This window comes from Sminthopsis crassicaudata, chromosome 6, assembly GCF_048593235.1.
Source record: "Sminthopsis crassicaudata isolate SCR6 chromosome 6, ASM4859323v1, whole genome shotgun sequence".
NCBI lineage: Eukaryota > Metazoa > Chordata > Mammalia > Dasyuromorphia > Dasyuridae > Sminthopsis > Sminthopsis crassicaudata.
In genome coordinates, this window is record NC_133622.1 from 161425564 (window position 1) to 161448196 (window position 22633).

The 22633-nt window shown below is 38.3% G+C and overlaps 1 protein-coding gene across 3 annotated transcripts in view; it reads left to right on the top strand.

The window, feature by feature from the left end:
- The first annotated feature begins 5940 nt into the window (after positions 1-5940).
- Positions 5941-22633, top strand: part of COPS4 (COP9 signalosome subunit 4) — a 33936-nt gene continuing 17243 nt past the window's right edge. For 2 of the 3 annotated variants that reach the window (XR_012483580.1, XM_074276113.1), the window contains exons 1-2: positions 5942-6177; positions 15855-15934. Coding sequence is in view for 2 of the 3 variants with exons in the window: in XM_074276113.1 (XP_074132214.1) it covers positions 6104-6177; positions 15855-15934 (154 nt within the window). In the remaining variant the exon portion in view is untranslated. Of the gene's footprint in view, positions 6178-15854; positions 15935-22633 lie in introns of all 3 variants that reach the window. The other variant, XM_074276112.1, reaches the window with a different exon arrangement.

Here is a 22633-nt window from a genome sequence, read left to right on the forward strand (position 1 = left end):
TTGCTGAGTGAAATGAGCAGAACCAGAAGATCACTGTACACTTCAACAACAATACTGTATGAGGATGTATTCTGATGGAAGTGGAAATCTTCAACATAAAGAAGATCCAACTCACTTCCAGTTGATCAATGATGGACAGAGGTAGCTACACCCAGAGAAGAAACACTGGGAAGTGAATGTAAGTTGTTAGCACTACTGTCTATCTACCCAGGTTATTTATACCTTCGGAAGCTAATAATTAATGTGCAACAAGAAAATGGTATTTACACACATATATTGTATCTAGGTTATATTGTAACACATGTAAAATGTATGGGATTACCTGTCATGGGGGGAGGGAGTGGAGGGAGGGAGAGGATAATTTGGAAAAAAAAAAAAAACTTCCCCAATTCTATAGGTCGACCTTTAGCAGACGTTTCTGTCAGGTCTAACAAATCACTCCCCTTTAATAAGAAGGCTATTTGTCCATATACACGAATTTGTTTGCATTCAGCGTCCCGAGGCAAACAATCCTCAGAGCTACCTAGCTCCCAGAAGTTCTGGCCACAATTCCTGGGAATTTTAGAACTGCCACCCGCTACAGAAGGGAAATATTTCCATCTTACCTCCATAAAAAAAATACCTCAAGGGCCACCAAATGAAGAGGGTAGTATACTAGGCAGAGATGGGTCTGTGATTCTTTCTGTCTGTCTGTCTCTCCTCCCTCCAAAGTGCCAAGGCCGGGTCTGTGGTGAAAGAATTCACCTACTCAAAACTGTGACAAGAAAGGCTTGGCAGGCAATGTCTCTCCCTTATTGCAAGGAGGCATAGCTTGAGATCTTTCTTTTATACACAACAGGATAATAGAACAGGATTTGTATCTGATAAGACTTTTCTGCTTCCATAGGATATGGAGAAGTTTGTATAACAAAGGAGTTTCTCCCAAAACTGTAAGTTTGTATAAGAAAGAAATCTTTTCTCTAGAGAATGTAAGGTTTTGTTGGTCATTTACATACTGGGCCTGGGCTGTCTGCTTTTCTCCCTCATTAAATAATGTTTTAAAAAAAAGCACTTGAAACACAAAGATTCCAAAAGTTAAAATAAGGAGTCGAAGAAAAATCTGTTATATTTCTCCAGAATTAAAAAAAGTAGACAGCCATCATAATTTCAGATAAGGTTATAGCAAATATAGACATGAGAGAAATAGATAAGCAGGGAATTTATATTTATGCTTAAAGGTACCATGGATCAACTTCAACACTTAATATACCTAAATAGCATAGGAATTAAATATTTAAATGAAATTAAATGAAAAGTTAACTGGAGAGAGATAATGAATGGATAATAAATAGATAACTGTTGGGAAAAGTGGACAGTTGTCTGGATGAAAGCAGATTGAGAACATCTGACATTAAATACCAAGATAAATTACAAATGGATACATTAAAAGAACACAATATAAATTAAGAGAAGCAAGGAAGAAATTGCCTTTCAATTCTATGCACAGAAGAAGAATAAATTAATAAAGAAGCATGCTAACATAATAGAAAATGAACAATTCTGGTTTCATGAAATTAAAATTTTTCTATGGAAAAAACCCAATTTGGTCAAAAATGAAAGAAAAGAAAACCATAGCAAATATTCATAGTCCACCATAACATATTCCCAGATTGACCTTGCTCAAAAATGTTTGTGTCCTTGCATTTTGAATTAATTACCTTTGGCAGGAAGTGAGTGATGTATTTCATCTTTAGCCTTCTGGACTCAAGGTTTATCAGTAGTTGATCAAAGAGAACAACTTTTAGCATTGTTTTTCCTTTGTAATATGGTCATTTATAAATCATTCTCCTGGGTTCTACTTATCTCTACCTCAGTTTATGCAATTCTCTTCTTTGAAAACTGTCCATTTCATTATTTCTTTGGGCACAATAACATTTCATTAAATTAATATAAGTATGTAATTACATAATTTATCTAATTTAGTTTCTAAATTTTGATAACAATGAAAAGAGCTGCTTTGAATGTTTTTGAACTTGAAATTTTTCTCTTTAATTTCTTTGAGGTAGAATTCTAGTAATGATAAAAGTGGGTCACAACATGTATACATATATTGTATTTAATTTATACTCTAACAGAAGAACTAATCCAATTCCAATTGATCAATGATGGACAGAATCAGCTACACCCAGAGAAGGAACACTGGGGAATGAGTGTAAACTGTTAGCATTTTTTGTTTTTCTCCCCAGGTTATTTTTACCTTCTGAATCCAATTCTTCCTTTGCAACAATAACAGCAAAATTCAGTTCTGCACATATATATTGTACCTAGGATATACTAAAACATATTTAATATGTATGGGAATGCCTGCCATCTAGGGGAGGGGATGGAGGAAAGTAGGGGAAAATTCGGAACAGAAGGCAATACAAGGGATAATGTTGTAAAAAATGTTATAATTATAAAATTAATTTAAAAAAAATAGAATTAAGTTTCAAAAAAAAATTAAACTCTAACATATTTAACATGTATTGATCAACCTGCCATCAGGGGGAAGGAAGGAGGGGAAAAATTAGAACAAAAGGTTTGGCAATGACAAATTATCTGGGATAAGTTCTGAAAAAAATATACACATTCTATACTAATGCACAAATTAATGTATGCTGTGAGACCATTCCAGAATGGCAAATTTTATTAGCCACAGCTCCAAATTTTGCATGTGGGTCGCCATTAAAGATAACCCAGCTACTACATAATTGGCGATGGATTTTTGAAGAAAAGGTTTCTAAGGTTTCTCTTAAACGACCAACAATCTTTACAGACGCCTCCAAAGAAATTATTTGTGCTGTATACTCTCATGATTTAACCATAAAGAGAGGAGTCAGAACTCCTTTTCAGTCCACTCAGCAGAATGAATTATTTGCTATCATGCTGGCTCTTACTTAATACCCAGGAGACGTAAATATAATCACTGATTCAGCCTATTCAGTAGGTGTGGTACAAAGAATTGCCACTGCCCAAATAAAATTTGCAGCGTCTAATATTTATCATCTCTTTAAGGATTTTAAGAGCAAGTGAGAAAGCATCCAGGCAAGATTTATATCTTGCATGTCCACTCACATTGTGGACTTCCAGGTTCTATTTTTGATGGAAATTCAAAGGCAGATAGCCTTTTAACTATGTTAGCCAGTACTCCTTTATTTCAGGAAGCCCAAGAATCTCATTCTAAATATCATCAGGCTGCCCGAGCTTTACATTTACAATTTGGAATAACAAGAGAGGAAGCTAGGAGCATAGTAAAAAGCTGTACAGTTTGCCTTCCATTCCACACTCCTACACTCCCTCCAGGGAAGAATCCTCGTGGTTTGAGACCCAATGAAATCTGGAAAATGGATGTGACCCATTATAAATCTTTTGGTCATCTGTCTTTTATCCACATGGTGGTAAATACCTTTTCAGGATTCGCTTTTGCAGTGCCAACAGCAAAAGAGACAGCCTGAGTGGTCACTGAATTCTTTTTTTTTTTTTTTTTTTTAATTTTTTTTTATTATATATATATATATATTTTATAATATTATCCCTTGTATTCATTTTTCCAAATTACCCCCCCTCCCTTATTCCCTCCCCCCGACGACAGGCAATACCATACATCTTACATGGGTCACTGAATTCTTTATCCAAGCATTTGCAATTATGGGTGTGCCACAAGAAATAAAAACAGATAATGGACCTGCATATATTTCTAAACATTTTGCACACTTTTGTGCGCAGTATAAGATTTTACACACCACTGGAATACCTTTTAATCTGCAAGGTCAGGCAATAGTAGAGAGAAGAAACAGAGGCATTAAGACACTCCTCCAAAAACAAAAGAAAGGAGGAGCCATAGGTAACCCTAGAGAACTTTTAAACTTAGTTCTCTATACCATTAATTTTTAAATTTTTGACTAAGATGGCTCCGGCAGAGAGGTTTTATAACCTACCAGAAGGGCAGTGTCCAGTTCGAGCAGCTCCACTGCCCTTAGATAATTGCCAGAAATTGTGGAGAGACCCAGAAAGTGGTGAATGGAAGGGACAGATAGGTTAACTGCTTGGGGGAGAGGGTTTGCTTGTATTTCTTCAGATGGAGAAGGAATCAGATGGGTGCCAACGACTTGTATTCTCCTTGTCCATCAGATAGAGACAGAAAAAGAGAAAGACCTCAAAACAAAGAAGAAAATCTAAGAAACATCTGACACTGAAAGAGCATGGCTAATAAGAAGACTGTTAAAGAACTTTAAAACCAACAGGAATCATTGGATTTCCTAACACAAGATGAGACTATTGGAGGACTTCAAAACTTGCAGCAATTATTGGATTTTTGGCACATGAACTAATGGACAGTGGACTTATGGACATGTATAAATTCTTGATTTATGATTATTTGATCATGTTATTTGTTACATCACTTCTAGCATGTATTATGTTACTATGTGTTTATATAATTTATGTAATTATGTATAATACCTCCCATATTGACGGATTTATGTTTCAAGGCCATGACCACCCAATGTTCTAAATCAAAAGAAAGGGGGAGATGTTAGGATTACAAGGTGATAACTCAGGTTGTCTAAACAATTCTCTAGCTCAGAATTCACACCTTTAGTTCAAACCTTTAAAGGAGTTTATACCTTTAGACTTCTGAAAAGGAGTTTACATATTTAAAGGCATTTACACCTTTAAAAGGAGCAAGTTCATTGGCTGTATGAGTTCTCACAAGCCCATTCTCTTTGAGGATAAAAAAAGGCAATACTGAGTCTGACGAGCAGTCTAGACTGGGACATTGAGGACATCTGGATTGAGTCAAAAAGAAGATGTCCAGTGGATTCACAAGCCCAGCAATCCCACACTTTTGGAGGGGAAGGCTCCAGAAGCCTCTCAAGAAACCTGCTCACAGAGGAAAAGATTTACAGAGAAAAGAAAGCTCCTCCCAGGGAAGAATTACAACTGAGAAACGACAGAATTTTACAACTGTCAATGTTGTAAAATTACCCATGCATATATCTGTTAAATAAAAACTATTACAATTAAAAAAAAAAAGTGGGTCACAAGAATGAACACAAACATTTCTAATAACTTTTTGGGAATAGTTCCAAATTGCTTTCCAGAGTGTCTGCAACAGTTTATAGATCCACTAGTAGCACAGATGTCCTGTTTTTCCACAACCCCTCCTGTTAGTCATTATCCTTTTTTTTTTTCCCCCTAAGGCTGGGGTTAAGTGACTTTCCCAGGGTCACACAGCTAGGAAGTGTTAAGTGTCTGAGACCAAATTTGAACTCGGGTCCTCCTGAATTCAGGGCTGGTGTTCTATCCACTGCGCCACCTAGCGGCCCCCATTTTCCTTTTTAAAAAAATCTTTGCCAGTGTTCTAAGTGAGGTGCTTCTTAAAAGTTGCTTTAATTTGCATTTTTCTAATTAGTGATTTTTAGAACATTTTGATAGTCGATAGTCTGGATTTTTTTCCTTTTAAAAACCCTTCACATTTTTTGACCATTTATTGGGTGAATGGCTCTTAAGTCTTATTAATAAATTCACTTCCTTATGGATCTTTGACTTTTATTAGAGAGATTCTGTAAATATTTATTTTCTTTTTTTGCCAATCTTAAAGTGTTATTTAAGGGGCAGCAAGGTGGCTCAGCGGATAGATCACCAGCCCTGAATTCAGGAGGACCAGAGTTCAAATCTGGTCTCAGACACTTCCTAGCTGTGTGACCCTGGGCAAGTCACCTAACCACAGCCTCAGAAAAAAAAAAAAAGAAAGTATTTTTTAAGCGTTAGATTTGCTATTGTAACTGTTGCTGCATCACCTCTTTGGGATTCCGTTTCCCCACCTGTAAAACAAGGAGACCCCAAATTCCAAGATTTCCTCGTTTCCTACAAAAGAATTGCACTGGGGGGCTGTCCCCGCCCATGGCTTCCGGCTCCCCCCACTTCCGGCGGGGAAGGAGGAAGGAAGAGAGATCCTCTAGCCTTCTCCCGGCTTCTCGATGATCCTTCTGGCCGAATGCTGGAGGCTCGCTCTCGTTCACTCTTCCGGGAAAAAGTGACGTGCTTCGCCTGAGTTGGGGGCGGGGCCGAAGCCGGAGCGAAGATGGCGGCGGCAGTGCGACAAGACTTGGGCCAGCTTATGAACTCCAGCGGGTCTCACAAGGACCTAGCGGGCAAGTGAGTGTCAGACGGAGAAGCCTGCAGGAGGCGGTGGGGGTAGAAGCGGAAGGGTCCAGGCCGCGGCGGGCCGGCGGGGAGCGGTGGGTGTCGGAGGCGGGGCCGCCGGGGCCTTCAGAGGCGTTGGGATGGGATGGGATAGGATGGAGGGGGAGGGGGAGGGAAGGACGGGACGCTGGTGCGCGTGCGCGGGAGACCCGGCCTGGCTTGGGGCCGGGGCTCTGGGGGTCTTGCCCTGAGACGTCGTGGTCAGAGCTGGGCCCCTTTCTACGGTTTTTCGTATTTGTGCACCTTCCCCTCCCCCCTTTCCATCCGTTGACACCTTACGGCCCTCTTCGTGCCCCGTACCCCGATATCGAGGAATACTGGCCTCCATTCTTCTCCTCGAATTTATTCTCCCCACTCATCATGTTTAATATTTGTTCCTGATACTTTGTCTCTCCCGGGGGCCCCTTCAGGGAGCAGGGACTTCACTTCCTCCCACGGCGGATGCTTTACAAACGCTTGTTCAGGGCACTGATTGGCTGTAGAAATTTTGTCGGCTTGTAAATGTTCCCTCTACATCATATGCCTTGGGGTCTGCCATTAGGTAGGAGTTGTGATAGTGGACAAGCCCTTTTTTAATATCTCACCTGTGACATCATCTTCTGTAAATAGAATCCAAAGAAGAACTGCTGATTGGCTCCTGAAACAAATGTATATTTCATGAACCCTAGCCATGCTCATAAACAATCCATGAAACAAGTCATCAGTACAGTATCAGACAGCTGACAACAGCTAGACCTTTCATCTCAGACTCTGTGGAGTAATGTTGTGCTAAATTTGCACATCTTGGTGCCTGGAAGGATGGGGCTGTCCTGAATTTGAGGGCATGCTGATAATTTATTCAAGTCCTCTATCCTTTCTCATGAAAAAACTGTTGCCTTTTCCTCTCCATTCACTTACAGTTCTCCAAATTTGTCAGTGGATTTTTGATTTCCTAATCCTTTCGTAATTAAAATTGGACTAATCCTCATCCTTCTTGGCCCTTCTAAAGAATTTTCCACTGTTGGGTATTTGTGATGCTCCTTACCATGTCTTTCCTCTGCTGAAAAAGTTCCCTTCTGCTTCAGGATATAATTATATCCTGTTTGACATATAAACCTTGACATGAACCTGATTATTCCTGTTTGACATATAAACCTCACAAATTGACTTCAATTCAATTTCCTATACTTAATATAAAACTTGCCTCTTCACAAAACTCTTATGTTTGGGCCAAATTGCCATGGTTCTTCCAACCATGCAGAACATTGCAAAGCCTCATTCCCATACTTTTGTACAGGACATCCCCTATGCCTTTAGTATACTTCTGCATTATCTCAACCTATTAGAATTCTTAACTTTCTGCACAACGTTGCTTAATTGCCAGCTATTGCATAATGACTATCTTTCCAGCTGCTTTCCTTTTTAAAATTAATTTGTGTACTTGTTGGTCCCCTAGTAGATGAAAACTCCTTCATCACAAATACTTTAAAATTTTTGTCTTTGTATACTCAGCATTTAGTACAGTCATTCAGTTGTATTGAAGGAGCCCACAAACTACTTGGCACATGCTTTAGGTGATTAATAAGTGATTATAATAATAATTGAAATCCCTACAGTGATAAGATCACAGATCCATTTTAGTATTGTTTGATATCACTCATTGAACTGTGTATTTTATTTGAATTTTACTGAAGTTCCTAGCTGTCTTCTGGATGCAGCAGGCACTTACTGGACATTTTGAAAGAATCTCACCTTACATATCCTGCTCAGATCATATCTGAATGTTTTGTTCAATTTTGAATGTCTGCCAATGTTTTGACCCAGGCTCTCTACAGTATTCTTGGGGAGCTCTTCAGTTACCATAAGTTCACTTATCTCTGTGCCAATGATTCCCATATCTCACTAACCAGCCCAGATTTCTCCTGGGCTCTTGTATCATCTGTGGGTCTTCAGTAAACACCAAAAGCTCAACAAATCCCAGACTGATTTTATTACCTTTTCTTTCTAAACCCATTCCTCTTCCATACTTTTTTGGAGGGTGCCACCATCTTTAGAGAACCTAGGCATTCTTGTTGACTTCTCTTTGACTCATCTTCCTCTATTTAATCATTGGCCAGGTATTTTCAATTCTACTTCCATCCATAGGAAGTATTCATCCCTTTCTTGTCATTACTTTAGTTCAGATCTTGTCTTAGCCTCTTTCCTTGTCTCTCCCCTTCAAGATCTGTTCTCCACCTAGATGGCCAAATCAGCTGCCTAAAGTGCAAGTTGCCTTTGTCACTGTCCTGTCCTCAGGAACCTTCAGTGTCTCCCTGTGGGCTGTAGGAGAAAATACAAATTTATCAACTTGCCATATAAAGTCACAGTCTTAGCTTTCCTTCAACCTTTATTACATATAATTTCCATACATAAACTCCAGCCAAATAGTCTACTCGCTGTTCTTCTAATTCTGCTTCCAACATTTATGCCTTTTCATTCTCTTAAGACCTTTTGTAACTTCATGCTTTCTTCAAGACATACTACTACTCAGAAGGTTCCTTCCTGATTCTTCCTGCATCTTCAAATAATAATTATAATGTGCATATATTTATCTGTTTACATGTTGTATTTCACTCTACTCTCAGTAAAATATGAGCTGTTTGATAGTAGGGATTTTCTAGTTTTGCCTTTGCATCCCTAGCTCCCAGTACATTGTCTTGTATATAGTAGGTAATTAATAAGTACCTGTTGATTGTTGACAAAAATGTTAACTAGCTGGAGCATATGCAGCCAAGGAAACCATGTTGACACAGCCCTGTTACTTCAACAGTGCCTTATGATGATTGGTTAAAGGAATTGGGTACATTGATTGAAGATGACTTGGGAGTCTTTTGATAGCTCTTCCCCTTTTTGATAGGTTATCATTTTCATTAGATATTAGAATCATGTGTGTGACCCTAAATAGAGGAAAAACTAGAATAAAGTTGGGGCAGCAAGATGATTGTACTGGATAGAGTATTGGATCTGAAGTCTGAATTCTTATCTGACATCAGACACTAACTAGTAATGGGATAAGTCACTTAACCTCTGATTGCCTAACAAAATAGATCCATCCACTAGAGAACCTACTCCAGTATCGTTGCTAAGAACTCTCAAATGGGGCCATGAAGAATCAGACACAATTGAAAAGTGACAGCACAACAGGAGCAAAGTCAGAGATTGGATTGGTATGTTTCAACTCTATATAAAGAAAAACTTCCTAACAGAACTGACATGGAGTGTCACCTTAGGAGATAGTGGATTTCATAGACTTATAGTCATTCAGATTGAAGTTGGAATAAAGATTGTTGGGAATGTTGTGAGTAGATTCCTGTTTAGGTATGGATTGGATTATAATTCCTGAGGCGTACTTCAAGATAAAATAAATACTTGTTAAATCCAGGACTTTTATAATTCCATTTTACTTTCTTTTTTAGAATTCAATTTTATTTTCAATTCAAAATATTTCCTTCTCATGAAAGCTGGAAAAATAAAGCTCATTACAAATATGTATAATTATGCAAAACAAATTCCCACATTAATCATATCTAAAAAGAAAGAAGGAAAAACATGCTTTGGTTTGGCCTCTGAAACCATCAATTTAGTCTCTAGAGGTGAATAGCATAGAATGTTAAATCATCAGCCCTTTGAAATTGTGGTAGATCATTCCACTGTCTTTTTTGCTACAATTATTTTTTCTTCCTTATTCTGTGTAGCCTACCAAAGCAGAAAAATAGAACTTTGTCTTTAAAACACACACACACAAAAAATAGAACATTGAAATAGATGCCAGTTCCAAATATAAATTTTAACATTAAGAATGAAATATGCTTGTGCTTTTAGAAAATCAAATTGCAAGCTGACAATTTTTGAGCGTCTGTGGCCTGTTTAGGTAAACTGATAATGTCTGTAGTTCCAGAGAAGAAAGTTAATTTGATTATGGTTATATGCCTATAAAAAAAAATTTGGATTTAATATCTTGCTGTTTTGTGGAAAAAATGGAGAAAGATGTGTTAGGTTTAAGTACAAGTCAGAAGAGTGCTTAAATAGGAGTTAAAGAAAAAGATTTGTGAATTTGAGTGAACCCTTCTCCACTGTGAGCTTACAATGCCATGCAGCAGTGATGCCAGAGAGTTAATGTGAACATGAGCTGCATTAAGAGAGGCACAATTTCTAGGGAGAAGCAGGAATACTACTTTGCTGATCAGACTAAAACTAGAATTCATTTCTGAGTGTCATATTTTAGGAAGAAGTTTGATAAGCTGGAGGGCTTCTAGACAAAGATGAATTTAGGTTTAGATGGCAAGAATATATTCCTAACAGTGGAACAACAAAATTGAAATTATTTGGCCATAGTCTATTGGCCTTCCTTCCTCCTCCCTCTGCCTTTCCAAACCAGACCACTCTAGACCATTATGACTGGATCTACTACAAATGTTATACAATCTCAGCTGGGTCTTCGCTGCTTCTAGACTATCCTACTATATCTCTTTTATGGACTTGCTCTCCCATTCTCCACAGTGGATTTTCTATACTTTTTTAATGCTTCCTCACGTTTGTGTTCTTCCTGTATCATTCCTTCGTCCCCCCCAATTCTGTCAGCTGAAAACTGCCTCATATTGTACAGCAAAAATTGAAGCTATTTATCATGAATAATTTCTCCCCTCTTCTTCATTTTCTTCTGCCACTATTTCCTCCACCCCCACCTCACATGAAGATGTGGTCCTATTCCTTGTGATCTCATTTCATCCCATCTTCTCCAGCAGATTGCCCCCTTTGTCATCCTCTTTCAGATTCTTTCCCTGTTGTTTAAAAATATGCTCATATGCTCCCCTTCTTCCAAAAAACTCCTCACTTGATCTTTCCATCTGTATTATCATCCTATATCTGAAATCTTCTGCCCTTTATGGTTAAACTCCTAAAAAAAAAAAATCCATCAACAATAGATGGCTTTACTTTCTCTCTTCTCTTCTTACCCCCTTAAAATTTGTCTTCTAACCTCATTCTACTGAAACTGCTCTTACAAAGTTATTTTCTGGCTATATCCAATGGCTTGTTCTCAATCCTCTTGACCTCTCTGCAGTCTTTGACAGCCTTGTTTCATCCCCTCTCCTTGATATATTTCCTAGATTTTGGGGACACCACTCTCCTGGTTCTCTTCCTACTTCTCTGAACAATCCTTCTCAGTCATCTTTGTTGGATTTTCATCCTGCTCTTTCCCACCATTAGAGTCCCACAGAGGTCTGTCCTGGGTCCTCTTCTCTGACACTCACAGGTTCCCTTTGATTTGATGATTAACTTTGTGTTGATTCTCAGATCTTCCTCTCCTGCCCTCACTTCTCTGCCGATTTCCAGACTTGCATTTCCATCTGTCTTTCAGACATCTTAAATTGTGTGTCCAGTTGACATTTTCAATTCAACATATCTAAAACTGAACTTAATATCCTTCCCCTTATTCTTCCCACTCCAAACTTCCCTATTATATAATATTTCTTAGATGATATTTCTTTAGATATAGGGTAATACCATCCTCCTCTCTGTCTCTGTCTCTCTCTCTGTCTCTCTCTCTCTCTCATCCCTCCTTGCTAATCTGTTGCCAAGGCCTATTGATTTCACCTTTGCAGCATCTCTTCAATATCTCCCCTACTCTCCTTTGATAATACCTCTCACCCTATCCTACTACAGGCCTCAAGTCTCCCTGCTCTCCAATCCATTCTCCATTAAGTTACCAAAGCGATTTTCTTGTAAACAACATATTGTAGGATTCCGACCTAATCCATTCTGCTCTCTGCTTTTGTTTTATGGGAGAATTCATCCCACTCACATTCACAGTTAAGATTTTTTTTTTTTTTTCATTTTATAATTATAACATTTTTTGATAGTACATATGCATAGGTAATTTTTTACAACATTATCCCTTGTACTCCTTTTTGTTCCGAATTTTTCCCCTCTTTCCCTCCACCCCCTCCCCTAGATGGCAGGCATTCCCATACATATTAAATATGTTATAGTATATCCTAGGTACAATATATGTGTGCAGAACCGAATTTTGCTGTTGTTGTTGCAAAGGAAGAATTGGATTCAGAAGGTAAAAATAACCTGGGGAGAAAAACAAAAAGTGCAAACAGTTTACACTCATTTCCCAGTGTTCCTTCTCTGGGTGTAGCTGATTCTGTCCATCATTGATCAATTGGAATTGGATTAGTTCTTCTCTATGTTGAAGATATCCACTTCCATCAGAATACATCCTCATACATCCACAGTTAAGATTACTACCTCTGTATTTCCCAGCATCTTATTTTTCTCCATTTAAGCATGTCTCTTTTCTTTCACCCTTTCCCTCCTAATCAGTATTTTGCTTCTGACCCCATCTCCTTCAATATGTCCTCCTTTTATTAACCCACCCCTTCCTTATTCCTTCCTCCTTCTACTTTTGCCCTCCCTTCTTTTAGCTTCCTCCTTTCCTTTTCCCTTCCCCCCCTTCCCTGTCACTGATAGAGATAAATTTCTCTATCAAACTGAGTATGTTATTCCCTCTTTGAGCCAAATCTAATGAGATTAAAATTCAAACAATGCTTATCCCCCTCCTTTTTTTCCCCTCCACTGTTAAAGGTCTTTTGTTCCTTTTCATGTGATGTAATTTACCACATTTTACCTCCCCTTTCCTATTCTCCCAGTACATACCTTTTTCCATCCCTTAACTTCTTTTTCGTATCACCTCTAAAATCAACTTATACCCACACCCTCACTGTACGTATACCCCTTCTAACTATCCTGTTGAAGATATTTTTTAAAAGCTTTTTATTTTTAAAATACCCATAATTTTCAATATTCACCTTTGCAAAACCTTGTGTTCAAATTTTTTTTCCCTCCCTCCCCCCATGCTCTCCCCTAGATGGCAAGTGATCCAATATAATGTTAAACATGTGCAATTCTATATATTTCCACAATTATCATGCTACACAAGAAAAATGAGATCAAAAAGGAACAAAAATCAGAAAGAAAACAAAAAGCAAGCAAACAACCAAAAAAAGTGAAAATACTATGATGTGATTCACACATAGTCTCCACAGTTCTCTTCTCAGGTTGCAGATGACTCTCTTGATCACCAGTCTATTGGAACTGGCCTGAATCACCTCGATGATGAAAAGAGTCAGAACTGATCACTATAATCTTTTTGCTGCTGTGTATGATGTTCTCTTGGTTCTACTGACTTTACTTAGCATCAGATCATATAAGTCTCTCCAGGCCTTTATGAAATCATCCTGCTGATAGTTTCTTATAGAACAATAATGTTCCATAACATTCATATATCACAACTTATTCAGCCAATCCCTAACTGATGGGCATCTGCTTAGTTTCCAGTTCCTTGCCACTACCAAAAGGGCTGCTACAAACATTTTTGCACATGTGGGTCCTTTTCCCCAAAGATACAGTTCTCAAGAGTTACAAGTATCATCTTCTCATGTAAGAATCTAAACCTTTTAACTTTCAAAAAATATGTTTTTTTTTTTCTTTAACTTTTTATGCTTCTCTTGAGTCTTGTATTTGAAAATTAGATGTTCTGTTCAGCTCTAATCTTTTCATCAGAAATGATTGAAAATCCCCTATTTCATTGAATATCCATTTTTTCCCCCTGAAAGATAATACTTAATTTTGCTGGGCAGTTGATTCTTGGTTGGAGTCCAAGCTCCTCTTCAAATACAGCTTTGAGTTTTCTATATCAATTCTTTTTTTTTGTTTGTTTGTTTATTTTTGTAGGATCATAGAGTTAGAATAGGAGAGAACCTCATAGGTCACCAATTCTAATTTTACTTCTGGTTTCCTGAATTTTTATGTTACAGTTTAGTTGGCATTGTTTATATTTTATTGGTATGTTTTTTCTCTCTTTTACGGATGAAAGTGTTTAAAGAAAAGTTTTTTCTTAACGACAAGTTTTGCTGCACTTCAGTTGTTTTTGTAAGTTAGTTTCATTATTGTAATCTTCCCAAAATTATTTGTTGTTTCTATGATTTGCTCTTTGACCCATAAAGTATTTAGAATCAAGTTATTTGAATTTAAGATTGAATCCTAAAGATCCTGTATTGATTACAGTTATTATTTCATTATGGTCAATAAAGGATATGTTAAGTATTTCTGCTTTTCTTTATTCTTTCATGAAGCTTTTAGAAATACGTAGTCAATTTTTATGATGGTTCTAAATGTAGCTGAGATTATGTATTCTCCTTTTGATTCCATGATTGTGGTTCTTGAATGTTACATCAGACAGCAAGTTTTGGCAGAATTTCCTGAGCCTTCCTTAAAGGTTTCAAGTATGAACTTTGTGACAAAATTTTGAGGACCATCCCATCCTAGCCAAAATTCAGAGTCTTGCTATTAAAAGATTGATCCCTAAGTGATGAATTTTTCTTAGTCATAGCAGTTTGTGGGGAGCAATTCATCAGTGGAGTGAGTATCCCACATTGATAAAATCAAATATTTGTTACTAATATTGAGGTGTGAAAAATGAGAGTGAGAAATCCCCTGGCTGGTGCTTCTGACTTTGCAAAGAATTCACAATTCTGAATGAATGAGGAAAGGTCTGTAGCAAAAATGGATTTATTACACTGAGAAGAAAATATCTTCATCAGTGGGCAAAATCCTGTTAGGATCTTTTGCAAAGCTGGGTTTAGAGTTATATTGGATTTTTGTTGTCTAGAGCTAGGGAGCAATTTGAGGGACTAATTTTCAATTTAGTGGATGGTGGTGATTATGCCCCCAGGCCAAGATCTCCAATTGAATAGGAGATTACTGTTTAAGAGTTTCCCCTATGAACTGGAAGGTGGGGCCCCTCCCAGAGGTTGGAAGGGGTTTGAGATTTTAGGGTTTCTCTCACCCAGGACCACCCTTCCCCCAAAGATCAAAGGAGACACAATTTATATTACTAATGAGCTAAAAAAAATCAGAGGCTATAGTTTCAGTTGAATATGAAGTGAGATATTTTTTGGATATTTTTGGGTAATAGTTATGTCTGTTTCCTATCATTAGTTCTTTATCAGAATTTCAAGTCTTTTGCTTTTTCATCTAAACTGTTGAGAAAGTACCTAGAAAACTTTCAGAGGTATATGTCTAAAAAACATAAAATATAATTTAAATTAGCTTAAGTATAACTATCTTTATGTTTCAAAGTAATGGAAACTTATAGACTAAATATGTCCTGTGATATAGGATCATAGGAAATTACATAATTCAGTGGTGTCATGCTCATAGAAACTGAGCTTTGCCTGTCTGCATATTGATTTAGAAAACCAAAAATTAACATTATCTTTGTGTTTTATTTTTATCTATTTTGTTAAACACTTATTACATTTTAATCTGGCTGACCACATCAGAAGAGCAGTTGGCTGTCTGGGAAGTGTCAACTTGCCTGTTTTGTAGATATTCTCTGACACCCAGAGAAGTGAAAGTCATGGCCAAGGTCTTGTATATATTAAATAGCAGAGTTTGGATTCAAGGTCATATTCTCTTGAAATAGAAATCTAGTCTTCTTCCCACATTATCACCCTGCCCAGAGGTCAGTTAATTAAGTTATTGTAAAGAGAAAATAAGTCCACTGAGCATCTGTTATAGTAATTTTAATTTTGTCTTGTTAGATATCGGCAGATATTGGAAAAAGCTATTCAGTTGCCTGGGGCAGAACAGCTGGAGGCTTTAAAAGCCTTTGTGGAAGCAAGTAAGTAGAACGGAAATTTAACACTTGGGTTTCCTGTGTATTATTGAGCTTTGAAAATAAGAACTTTTTAATAATGAAGTTAAATCATTATCAATGTTGGTGCCCCTATGTATTTTTTAAAATACCATCTAGAGATTTTTAAACTATATATGTCATGGGATTTATTTTGAAAGAAGTTATTTCTGAATTGTGAAATCGGATTTTATACATTTGTAGTGAAATTTTCTTTATAGTCTGTAATTCAATTTCATAAATCATTTGTTAAGCATATACTGTAGCTTAAAGCAAAATTTCTTAAACTGTGGCTAGAGACCCTATATGAGGTTGCAACTGTAAAAGATATCAGATATTCTGCCAAAATTTAATTCTTGTGTAAAAATAAACAAGCATATCCAATCTCAGTATGCAAATTAGTTTTCATCTTTAGGAAATGATAAAATTATATGATTACCAAAGAATTGTTTTAAGATAAATTTCTTTATGATTAATTGTCAGTATCGTTTGATTTGTGTACCTATTGTATATCCAAATAGGGATATTTGTGTACAATAGGTACACAAATCAAACGATTACTGATAATAAATCATAAATTTCTTTGGGGTTGCACAAAAATTTCTTGGGTGAAGAGAGATTGTGAATGGAAAAAGTTTAAGAAATCCTGGTCCAGAGATTATTAGACATTAAATTATTAGGATTAAAGAAAACCTGGAAGCAGTGCTTACCCTCTAGAAGTCTACCTCCCATTGGGAGAATGAGACATGTGCTGATACAAGTAAACATCTGGTGATTTGAGGAAGGGGAGAGCATTAACAAGTGGAGGAGACCAGGAAGTGTTTGGTGAAGATTTCTTATCTGAGATGAGTCTCCAGGGAATTAATGAATAGTGCCCAGTATTATGTTATGTGCTGGGGATATAAATAAAAATCATCAACAGTTCCTGCTCTTAAGGATCTTAAGTTCTACTGGTATGATTGGTGGGGCCATGGGAAGAGGATTTTTGTTATGGGCCAGAACTTAAAACAAGATGCTAATGTTTATGTACTTAGTTCACACTTTTAAAGGAGTTCACACATTAGACTTCACACCTTTAGAGAGCATATATAAGGAAGAGTTCACAAGCCCACTCTTGGACTTCAGGAGATTCACAAGTCAGACACCCACAAGCCCACTCTCTGGGAGGAGGAGTCAAGATGCATTCCATCTTCCACCTTTGTGCTGGCTGGAGACATTTGGAGGGAGCCTAGAGGCTGAAGCTGGAAGAGACAAAGGACTCGCAGCAAGAGCTCTCAGAATCAAGGAGAGAAAGAGGCCTCTTTTAAAACTAACCGGGCCCCAGGAAAAGAGTCAAGAATTAAAAGGAACAATAAAGGATTTGGATTTTAACTCCTGGCTGCATTCGGGGTGATTATTGAACTGAACTGAAACTAAGGCTGCCTCCAGAAGCTCCCCAAGAAATCTGCTTCTAGAGAATGATTATATTTTAGAGAAGAACATTATATTTTGGCACTTGAACAAGGGACAGACACAATTCTGATTTCAGTGGAAAAACCTCTGATCCTGATTCAGTGGAAAAGTCTCCTCGACCCAGAAATTAGGGTGGGTACAAGAAGATAACTTTGTTAAAGGGCTAAAATAGAATTTCAATTGAAATGGGACAGATGTTTAGAAAACAGCCTTCTTTTCCAGTTCAAGGAAAATGTGTCAAAACTTGGTCAGACTGATAAAAAAAAAATTAAGGTTTAATTGTAACTTGGGAAGAGATCACTGAACTTTTAGAAACTGTACAGTACACATGTACCCATCTCCTTGGTTCTCTAAGGAAAAAGAATTGGATCCAGAGGAATGAAAATTAATAGGAGAGGAACTAGGTGAATACTATAATTCCAATCCAACATCAATTTCCAAAAATACACTTAATACAAATAATTTAGTACAACTGGGTTTAAGAAATTATATAAGTGTTAGATTAAGGAAAAAGAAGAAAGAGCAGGAAGGGAAGGTACCAAATAAATTAGGTGAAAAGAATGAAGAATCAGTTAAGAATAGAATACCTCCCTCAATTAACCCTTCATGCTTGGAGGGAGAAGGAAGAGGGGGAGAGGCAGAAACACATTCAGCATCACCTATGAAGCAGCCTATGACAAGATTAGAAAAGGCATTGGTTAAGGCAAAAAATGGACAAAGATGTATCTGATTTTATAAATGCATACCCTGTGATTGAAGAGCTTGACTCTTCAGGTCAAAAGAGGAGAAGATACACTCTTTTTGATCTGGAAAAAATTAAGGATTTGAAAAAGAGTTGCACTCTTTATGGGGATACATTGTCTTATGTTAAGATGTTACTAGATAATTTGGCTTATGAAATCTTCCTTTTTTTTTTTTTTTCCCTTGAGGCTGGGGTTAAGTGACTTGCCCAGGGTCACACAGCTAGGAAGTGTTAAGTGTCTGAGACCAGATTTGAATTCAGGTCCTCCTGAATTCAAGGCTGGTGCTCTATCCACTGTGCCACCTAGCTGCGGCTTATGAAATCTTAACGTCAAGTGATTGGAAATCCATAGCAAGGACATGTTTAGAACCAGACAAAACTTGTTGTGGCTTTTGGAGTATCATGAATTATGTAGGATTCAAGCTAGATGCAGTAGGCAAACAGAAGTTAATGTACAAGTCACTTTTGACCAACTAGCAGGTGAAGGTCAGTATGGAGAGAATTCAGAACAGATTAATTACCCCATAACAGTGTATGAGCAAATTTCTAAGGCTGCAATAAAAGCTTGGTATTCTCTCCCAGAAAAGGATAAAGGTAAAGCCTTCACAAAAATAGAGCAAGGTCCCAATGAACCCTTTGCAGATTTTGTGGGATTTTTGCCGACAGCTGTCACAAGAACCATTGGAGGAAATGCCTCTACAGAAATAATGACCAGACATCTGGCCTTGGAAAATGCCAATGAGGTTTGCAGAAGAATTATATAGGGACTACACAAAGATGCTTCTTTAGAGGAGATCATAAGACGCTGTGCTACAGTGGGCATAAATGCTTATGATACCCAGACTTTGATGAACATGGGAAGACAGGGTCCCTCTTGGCAAAGGACTTCTAGAGAAAATCATCGATGTTTTCAGTGTGGAAAAATAGGACATCTTAGAGCTCAATGTAGATATGGAGATAGAGTGAGAAGAAGGAGAGAGAAGACCTAAAACCCTATGTCCAAAATGCCACAAGGGCTTCCACTGGGCCTCAGAATGTAGATTGACCCAGGGAAATTAGAGGCAGGGCCCAGCCCCAAGATATCATACAGAAGATAGATGGGGCATGATGGCAGCTCAGCTGAGGTTACACCCAGAGAGTCTTTAGAAGGTCAGGACTCTGATGTGATCAGTCAACTGAAAAGCAATCACATGGCAGAAAGGGATTACACTTGGGGAGAAAACAGGCTTTTTAAACCAACAGGGCAGTGTCCAGTGCAAATAGCTCCAATGTAATTACCAGATGATGAGAAGAGATTTAGAAAGTGGTAAATAGAAGGGACTAGATAGGTTAACTACTTGGGAGAGAGGGTTTGCTTGTATTTTTACAGATGGAGAAGGAAATAGATAGGTGGCAATGAGCACCTGGAGAGAGACAGAAAAGGAGAAAAATCTGAAAACAAAGGAGAAGATCTAAGAAACATCTGACACTGAAAGAGCATGGCTGATAATGAGACTGTTGCAGGACTTGAAAACCATCGGAAATCATTGGATTCCCTAACACAAGATGAGACTATTGCAGGACTTCAAAGCTTGCAGGAATTATTAGATTCCTGGCACATGAATTAATGGACAATAGATTCCTTTTGGACTATTTCTAAGACTTATGGACATGTATAATTCCTGATGTTGATTCATGTTATTTGTTACATAACTTCTAGCCTGTGTTATATGGCTATGTGCTTATGTAATTATATGTAATACCTTCTATATTGATAGATTTATGTATACCTGTTTTAAGAATGAGCCCTTTGGAAACCCGCTTAATCTGATTTGATTTCCCATTTCCTTTGTTGTTTTCATTTCCCTTCTTGAGAAGTCAGGGAGAGCGTGATCACATCTTTTTTATGGTGTTTTCACTCCTTTTTTGAGCAGTCAAGGAAGATGTGATTACCTTCTTTTTGGGGGTTCTCACCTCTTTGAGAAGTCAGGGAGGTCATGACCACTTATGTTCTAAATCAAAGAAAGAGGGAGATGTTATGGGCTAGAACTTGAAGGAGGAGTTCACAAGCCCACTTTTAGACTTAGGGAGATTCACAAGTCAGAAACCCACAAGCCCACTCTCTGGGAAGAGGAGTTAAGATTCATTCCATCTTCCACTTTTGTGCTGGCTGGAGACATTCGGAGAGAGCTCTTAGAACCAAGGAGAGAGAGAGGCTTCTTTTAAAGCTAACCTGGCCCCAGGAAAAGAAGCAAGAATTAAAAGGAACAATAAATGATTTGGATTTTAACTCCTGGCTGCATTTGGGGTGATTATTGAACTGAACTGAAACTAAGGCTGCCTCTAGAAGCTCCCCAAGAAACCCGCTCCCAGAGAAACATTATATATAGAAAAGAGAACATTACAGATTTTAAAATACCCCTTCCCAGGATTAATAATAAAGCTGAACTAACAATAATGTAACAATAATAATGATAGTAATGGTAATAGGAGCTATGTGTTATCTCAACTGATCATCACAATAACCTTGGAAAATAGGTGTGATTATTTTCTCCATTTTACAGATGAGGAAACAGGAGAATCAGGTTAGGTAGGTGGCTTGCCCAGGATCACATGTATTTGAGAACAGAATCTATTCAAGTCTTCCGGACTCCAGGCCCAGCACTCTAGCTACCATGCTTCCACAATTTGATTTGAGTAGAATTCTAAAACTGGAATGGGAGGAGGGTGATCTGACAAGATGGCAGTCACTAAGTGGGAAAAGAAATGAAATCAGGGCTGGAATGAATCCTAAAAGGTAGTGAATCATCAGTCAGGGTGTGGGGGTCTGGTCTTAGAATTGGCAGCTATTGAGGTAGTGTGGGAAGGAAGGATTTTGAAAAATAGGGGAGGTAGGGAACTCAAAAAATAAAGATGGCATCAGTTTTCTTTGGCAAGTAGGAGGCCAAGTCATCTGAGAAAGACCAGAGATGTTTCATAACCAAGGAAATTTGGAACACTTTTTGTGAGGCTTGTGCTAGAGAATGTTGACAGCCAAGTCAAAGGGTTTGCTATGGTGGAGAAGAAGTGGGATTACATGGATTTGTGGCGCACCAGTTGGCATGGTTTCATGACCTTTTCTATAAAAGGAGGGATTGAACGTTGGAACTGGACTGAGTATGAGTAGCAGACAGTTTTATATGGCATTTCTTGGTAGAGCTGCTTTAGCTGCTGCTATTACTCCATAATAAGCCAGAGCTGATGACTGGGGTTCTGGTGGGACATTTGAATAGCTCCTGAATTCCTCTAAGAAAGAAGCCAGGGACTGAGGCTGATGGTATTATGTGGAAGCTCTGGGGGAGCAACATTAGTAATAAGAGGAGGACTTCTGGGCAGGGGTAGAGCTGCTGGGGTCCAGACCGTGGGTGGCTCTGGGGCTGAGGAGCAAGCCCTGACATTGGCTCTTAAAGCTGCATGGCTCCTCAGAGGCTGTCCTACAGGTCAGTTCCTGAGATGAGATAGCTCCAGTACCAGAGGGGCCCTTAGGGCTAGGCACAATGGGGGGAAGGAGGCAGGGGGCCATACCTTCTTGGTGACTTATTCAAGGAATCTCTTGAAAAGCCCGGGACCCTTTCCATCTTCCAGATTTTTATAAATCTGGGACAATCATCTCAAGTGAGCTACTCAAATTCAAGTGGGGAAAAAAACCAAAAGTACTCAAGTATCTCAGGTCTTTCTCAAGGAGTTCGGTTTTGTCAGATGGAAAATGGGAAAGCAGTATAGTACTGTGGAACGGGTGCAGAATTTGAAGCCATGCTCAGGGCTCAGGTTATCCATTTTTGGGACAGAAGCTAGAAATCAGCTCCTGCAAGCGCCTCTCTAGGCCTAGGAAGTATCCACAGGGTTTCTGCAGTCTTCCCCCCCCAAAAAACAGGATCTCCTGCTTCTACCTCCACCTGCCAGTGTAGTCTGGGAGAACTTTACCTTGTTTCAGCCTTTTTGGATGTTGCTGGTGAGCTTGGAGCAGGAAGGATAGAGAGTTCTCTTTTGTGCTCATCTGTTTGTTCCGAGCTTTGACACCAGCAGTGACTGCTCCAGAAGAGCAGCTCTCCAGAGGTGCGCAAATGTCAGCAGCCTAGCAGAGAGACCAGAGCTGAGCAATGGCATCGACTGGGTTCCTCTTTCCGTAAAATGAGGAGATTAAACAAAGGTTCCCTTGCAGGCTTGACATCTGTCTGTCTATTTCACCTCAGGCTCAATTTCATTAGTGTCTTTGTGACCTCAGGCAAGGCTTTCCTTCTTTTGAGTTTTTAATTTTCTTTCTTGTAAAATGAATCTGTTGAACTTAGTGATCTCTTTCTCTAATACCTTGAAGGTTGTTTTTATTGGGAGGTGGGGGTTGAAAGAGAGGGTGGCCTTTTTCAATCCTTTTCCCCAAAACATTGCTGTTACAGAGCATCTACTACCTCTTGGCTTAAGTACTAAATGTGAAGAAGCAGGTGATGATTCTGTGGAAGTCTGTGGGGAGATCAGTT